The sequence below is a fragment of the Drosophila serrata genome, unplaced genomic scaffold (genome assembly GCF_035046125.1).
Source record: "Drosophila serrata isolate PLE 108 unplaced genomic scaffold, ASM3504612v1 contig_245, whole genome shotgun sequence".
NCBI lineage: Eukaryota > Metazoa > Arthropoda > Insecta > Diptera > Drosophilidae > Drosophila > Drosophila serrata.
The window spans coordinates 1,925,568-1,931,823 of NW_028257143.1; the positions used below are offsets into that span (position 1 = coordinate 1,925,568).

At 38.4% G+C, this 6,256-nt stretch overlaps 1 protein-coding gene across 1 annotated transcript; it reads right to left on the reverse strand.

Moving 5' to 3' along the window:
• Positions 1-387: 387 nt before the first annotated feature.
• a5 (antennal protein 5) lies at positions 388-1,204 on the reverse strand. Its single transcript, XM_020955025.2, has 2 exons — positions 1,049-1,204; positions 388-994 (listed from the first exon to the last, which is right to left on the reverse strand). The coding sequence occupies exons 1-2, from the start codon at positions 1,193-1,195 to the stop codon at positions 509-511; spliced, it is 633 nt and encodes a 210-aa protein (XP_020810684.1). The 5' UTR covers positions 1,196-1,204; the 3' UTR covers positions 388-508.
• Between the last annotated feature and the right edge of the window lie 5,052 nt (positions 1,205-6,256).

Consider the following 6,256-nt stretch of genomic DNA (forward strand, 5'->3'; position numbering starts at 1 on the left):
GACTGCGTTTAGTTACTATTTGAGTGGAGGGCTCCACTCTCCTGCCACAGGAAGTTAAGAAAAAAGGGAGGGCATCGCCACCCCTCCGGGAAGGTGCACCTTTCACACTTGTTCGAGTTTATATAAATGGAAATCTAACATTACGTCCTATCGCGATTGCAAAGTTTAAGTGAGTTTTGTGCCAAGTGCAAAGCCGCTTGAGGTTCCTGCCATTTCAGAGCGTGGGGGATTTGGAAAGTGTAGCAAGTCAATCAAAAAGTTTGTGGGAGGATGAAATAGGGTGTATTATTGCACTTTGTAGTGGAGCAGTTCTGCAATCTGTCAGACAATCGACACAAAACTGGGAATAGTGGATAGCAAAGAGGAGTAATAAATATACTATGCTTCTTGGAATGCTCATCTAACTAATTTATTTAGCAAATATTATACATTAAAGAAATATTAAAGAACAGATTTGTGCACAACTCAACCAAGGAACTGCTAACCATCCGATTGCTTTTATCGATCTCTACTCATTGACTCCATAAAGGGTCTTCATCAACTCTGGTACATACTCATCCCATCTGGATTGGAATATATTCCCTGCCACTGGATTTCCCATTTCGTATTTCTGAGCGAATTTCTTCACCTCGAAATTGCTGTGACCATCGGCGTTGCTCATCTCGATTTTCTCTTCGTCAAAGGCCAACTTTTCCGATTGCTGATATACCAGGATAAGGTAGCGTTGATTGCCACTATCCTTGGGCGGAAGAGGTCCAAAATAATCCGAAATCGGTTGTCCCTTCATTATATCCAATCCGGGGACATTAACCACCAACCAATGGAGCCATGAACGGTACATGGGATTTTCACGGTTCGGAGCATCGGGACAGATCATAATCACGGTGTAAAAGGACTCAGGATCGGCATTCCAATCCAATCTGGGTTGGAATTTCAGCTCTGTTGGAGTGTATGACTTGCCCTCTTCAATGTCAAAAGTGTTGTCATATCTAACCTATATATATTTTTTTAGATTAAACAATAGTTATATATATATATATATATATACCCTGAGTAGTTCCTTTGGTGGCTCTTCTAAAATATCCGGCACTACATCCATTTCCTTCATTATCCTTCGAACATTCTCGCTATCCTCTTGACATCGACTCAGGCAAAAAATGCCCAAGAGCAGCAAAAGCAACCCCAGTGATTTCATAGCAAAGCACTTCTATTAACTCCAGTTCATCGGCTCTTTATATAGTCGCTTTGTCAATAGTAAATAATATTAAGATAATTGAGTAGAAATTGTGGCAATTTTCCACAATACTCTAAAGGGTTGCGGCACGACTAGGCAAATATTTACAATATATTTTGGCTGATTGGCTTAACTTCAATTGGAGCAGTGCAATTGATATTCATTCATTCCGGCAACTAGCGGAAAATTGCAGATAATTGGTAATTTTCATGCAGTTTTTGCATTGAGAACAGTGAAATATATCATATTATATCATATTTTGGTAAATCTATTGCAGTAACCTACATATTGGTATTCTTTTTGTTTTTACAACATTAAAATTCTTTAATATAATTGCTTTCCATTCGTTTAAATTGCATTTTTTTCCTCCAATTAAAACACTTAAGGATAAGCAAATTCCGTTGCTAAACGAGTTCATTCAAGTTAAAACAATTAATTTAAACTTAATCAGAATGACTCTTGGCCTTGCGCACATGACTTCTCTCGGTTAAATCCAAGGCAAAAAATGTGTATATATATTATTTCATTATAACTGGTAACGGATTACACAAGCTAAGCTAGCCATAAAATGCATTTGCATGCCAATTATAAAATATTCCAGCTGCTTTACACGATTTCCCCTCCCCAGGAGTGGAAATAATAAGTGCGACTGGAGGGAAAAAAGCAAACACAATTCAGGACAGGACTGGCAGGAGAGCAGGCAGCATGTGCGTCTAATGTGCGCACATTAGTAACACAAATGCAGGACGAAGACCGTATAAGACGAGAAGCCAAAACTGAGCTCCAAGCTGGAACAGGAACGGGAGATGGATCGGGACATGGAGGAGCCACCGGAGCGGAGGACTAGGACCGGAGCCACTCAAGCAAACGAACGCACTTAATTTATGCAATTTGGTTAACAACGTTAAAATAGTAGACGAGGCCAGGAGAGGAGCCCAAGGATGCCAGACATAAATCAAAATGGAAACAATAACCCGCCAGCGCAGGATGAGCGAGATAGCTCCACGTAGAAAAAATCACATTAAGGAAATACTAATGGGCTTATAAATCACAAAAATATATACTTTAAATTTGAAACTGTCGCTGACATTGCGAAATGGAAAAGTGATAATTAGAACCTATCAATGTTTTAAATGAAATAAAGTTGAAATGAAAAACGACACGGATGAAGCTATGTGTTTCATTAAATTATGTTCGTTTAGTGTTCGCTCAACAAAAAATAATTATTTTGTCACATAAAAAAAGTAGTTCTTGTAGTTTTTTTTTATTAACAACATATCAGGTTTATAATATCAGATGTATACAGTTTACCCTTCATAATAGGGTTGTCAGCGCAGTCTTGTCATGCTTTTTTTTCTCTCTGTGTATCCACATGTGCGGAGCGAGATGGGTAGATTGGTAACTGTAGCGAAAGGAGTAATAAGGATAATGAAGCGGCAACGTTTGCGGCATGCAACCATGAGGCACTTGCCATGTAAACGATGATGAGCACGATAATGATGGCATTTCAATGAAGACCCACACACTCTCTGCCTCTCTCACAGGCTGTCTGGCTTTTCTGTCACCGACATCGCAATTTCCATCGTCCCAGCTTTTCCTGGCCCAATATTTGCTCAAATATTGGCTTATTATTTGACATTATTATGGATTAATTAGCTTATTAATTATTTCAGCATACGGAGTGGGGCCTTCACTTATGTTTGTGACATGTTGCCGAGCTTCGGAAAAAGTTATTAATGTTTCAGAAATTAGTTGAAAGTCAGTTTAATTTATTGTACTCATATTTAAGCTGATTTAAGCTAATTTTTGGGATTACTTTTGTTTCAGTTCATTAAGAAAAGGTTTCGCAAATAAATAAAATAAAATTTCCCAATTAATCTTCAAAAAAGCTCCTGTTATTTCTGATATAAGGAATGTTTCCAAGTTGTTAGTTGATATTAAAATCCTGCGAATCGAGCAAGTTCAATGAGTTAGCCAGGTATCAGAATTGAACCTCACGTGGGGTCAGTAACCTCCTTCTTGGCTCAATATTGGGGCCTTGGAGCTTCGTCCTGTGGTCCCCCTCTGCAATACCCCTTTGACAACTACTTAGTTGGTTGGTAGCTGCGTTATCTGGTTACTTTTGCAAGTTTTCCCCAGCCAGGATTACAACCAGCATCGAGATAGAGTCTGCGTCCAGAGTTGGCAGTTATCCTATTCAGGAAACTTTCCCGTTGTTGTTGGGGTTCTCCGTAGCTGCGCGCCGTTGTTGTCGCACTAATTTGCGTGACCTTTCGGGAGGCTGGGTGGGTGGTTAGTTGGATAACCAGGTAACCAACTAACCGAAGAACAGGAGACCAAACCGGGCGGAGCATCCACCCAGCCAAAGCCTTTTGAATGGCATTTCATTTGCGACGCCTTTCAACGCTAATGCCATGGAAAATGCATAAATTGTGGCATCCAAGTGCTGAACTTGCGGCCAGAACAACGCTTCAGCCGAGATATCAGCTCGTTTAATTTTCCAGCTTATCAGTGCAAGGACTTCACTTGAATGCAGACTGCAAAATGCTTACAAAGAGCTTCGTTCGAAAAGGGAGAGTATAAACATTTTGAATACAGGATTTTGCTGCAGGGCTTCTTTCACAGGGAAATCTCTGTTTCTATTACAGCAATGAAGAAGTATATATGATAATGAGATGGAAACTCAGAGATACAAATATGTGACACTTAATAATATATCCGAAATAATTTTAGTATTATAAATGGAGGAAATATTTACAAACTAGAAAATAGTTTTCATTCAAAATGTTTCTTTTTTTCCATTCACAGAGCACAAATATTATATTTTACAATAATAATATCTGCTCCATTTTATTCACTGAACTCGGCTTTGTATCTAAGCTATCCTTATATCAAAATGAAGAAGCCAATAAAAGAAATCAAATCGAGTGCAAGTCAAGTGGAAACTGGGATAAGTCAAGTCAACAAAAAACAAATTCACACACACTTTTTATAACAAAATTAGGTAACTTTAAAGCGAGGAGCTATCCCATTGGGGAGCTAACCCTTTTGGTACCACATTAGGCTATTTGCATACATAAATAAATCAAGCTGATCGAAAACATATTCATAGTGGAAACCATCTCTCACATGCATACAACAAAACGATTTTCCACTTGACAAAAGCTCAAGTGGCCCACGCCCCGTCGACAGGAGGAAATTCAATCTGTTCTTTCCATTTAAACAATTTTCAAAAAACTTGTTTATAACTCAATTTTTGCCAAACCCACACACACACACACACGCACATGCGAAATAACACTTAAATAAATAAACACAAAAAGTGCTTACCCAATGCCAAAGTTGGAAAATGAACAATTCCATTTTGCGATTGTGAATGTGTTTGTTTGATTGTGAATGGAAAATGTTGAGAGAGAGAGAGAGAGCTAGGGGAATCCCCTTGTCTGAGTTTTGGTTCACACGCATGTAATACACAATTGTTGTTACTGTAGTTTTCATTGTTGTTGCAGCTCTTAACATGGCACGCGAAGAATCCTCCAAAAACGAAATGGATATATATCCAGGCGCTTTTAGCGCTCCTTCCTGCCCCACCGCCCCCGCGCTCCCTGTGTGTTTGCCAAAGGATACAACATTGAAATTGCCAAATGGCATTTCATACATCTATATCCATACATTTGAGTGTGCCTTGTTCAAGAGGCGTGGCCCCGGGAAATTTTCGAGTGCCATAAAAACTTTTTGCTTACTCGTTTTAACACAAAACAAATTTTTGATTTAATTTATGCAAGAATGAACTTAATATTGCTGGAAATCTGTTATCGAAGATTTATTTAGTATTATTAACAGTAAACTGCAAAGAAAACTATTGCAAGTTTAAGCTTTAATGAACTCACTTCATAATCGTAATGTACCTTCTACCTTTTGGACCTATAAATATAGCTTAAGTCATATACAAATTATAATGAAATTGTTCTTTTTAATATATTAATGAGAGCATCTTTCCGATTTCATTATAAAAAATAAAAATCAATTTTAAATTATGCCTGCTCCAAATTCGGGGGATTGTTAATGCCTTTCGCTCGCCTTCCATCATTCGTATTCATATCTGTTATTGACATTTTATGCATGGCATTCTTTTACTTGCGGCCCGTATCCCTGCTCCTGTTCCCATTTTCCATCCCTTTTGGCTTTTCAGCGTTTCAGCATCCTTATCCCATGTCAAGAGAGCAGCGGGCAAAAAGTGTGCCTGAAAATGACGCGAGTTGTCAACGTGAATTAAAATAATTGATTTATTTTAACGCAAGTTAAGCGAATAAACAAACCGAGAGAGTGGCAGGAGAATGGTTTGTTTTTCATTAAAAAAAAAGAAAATAAAAGGGAAAGCCATGAAAAGGGCAACCGCACTTGAAGTTGTCAGTGGCAGAAGAAAAACAAAAAACCTGCTCTCCTCTTTTTTTGCGCAGTTAAAAACAAATATAAATTTAAGGACAAAGAAAGTGGAAAATGTACAGATGATGATGATGAAATTATTAGCGAAATGGACAAATTACTTAAGGGTGTTTTCCACCAGCGGGTTGAGGGAAATTTTCTTATCTCTACTGATGCGCAATGTTGTGTAAATTGTCAAAAATTATTAATTGCCTTCGTTATTTGCTGGCTTGATAGCCCAAGGCTGGCCTTGTAAGGACTGACCTCCTATTTTTCTCCCACCAACTTTAATTGGCCAATAAATGCCGCCACGAATGAGAATTAATGCCGCTGTTAACCGTCGGCGATTTGTTATCGTTAACAGCAAGTATTTTCTTGTTATTTTCGTTGCATATTCCTTTGGCTTTAGGCCCTTTTCGGGAGAAGTGGTTAGGATCCTTTTGGGTTAATCGTTTTGTTGCCTGCTGGCTGGCGAATATTTTCTTTACTCACTCTTTTTATTAGTCGTCATTAATAATTTTATTGGATTTGCCTGGCAACTTTCGGTTGCGGTTCGTTAATAAAGACATAAACGCGAGTTATGCGGTTCGGTTGGTA

Excerpts from the sequence above, each read along its gene's own strand:
- a5 (XM_020955025.2), bottom strand. The coding sequence starts at position 1,195 with ATGAAATCACTGGGGTTGCTTTTGCTGCTCTTGGGCATTTTTTGCCTG. Across the intron at positions 995-1,048 it reads CACCAAAGGAACTACTCAGG|GTTAGATATGACAACACTTT; the intron begins GTATATATATAT and ends AAATATATATAG.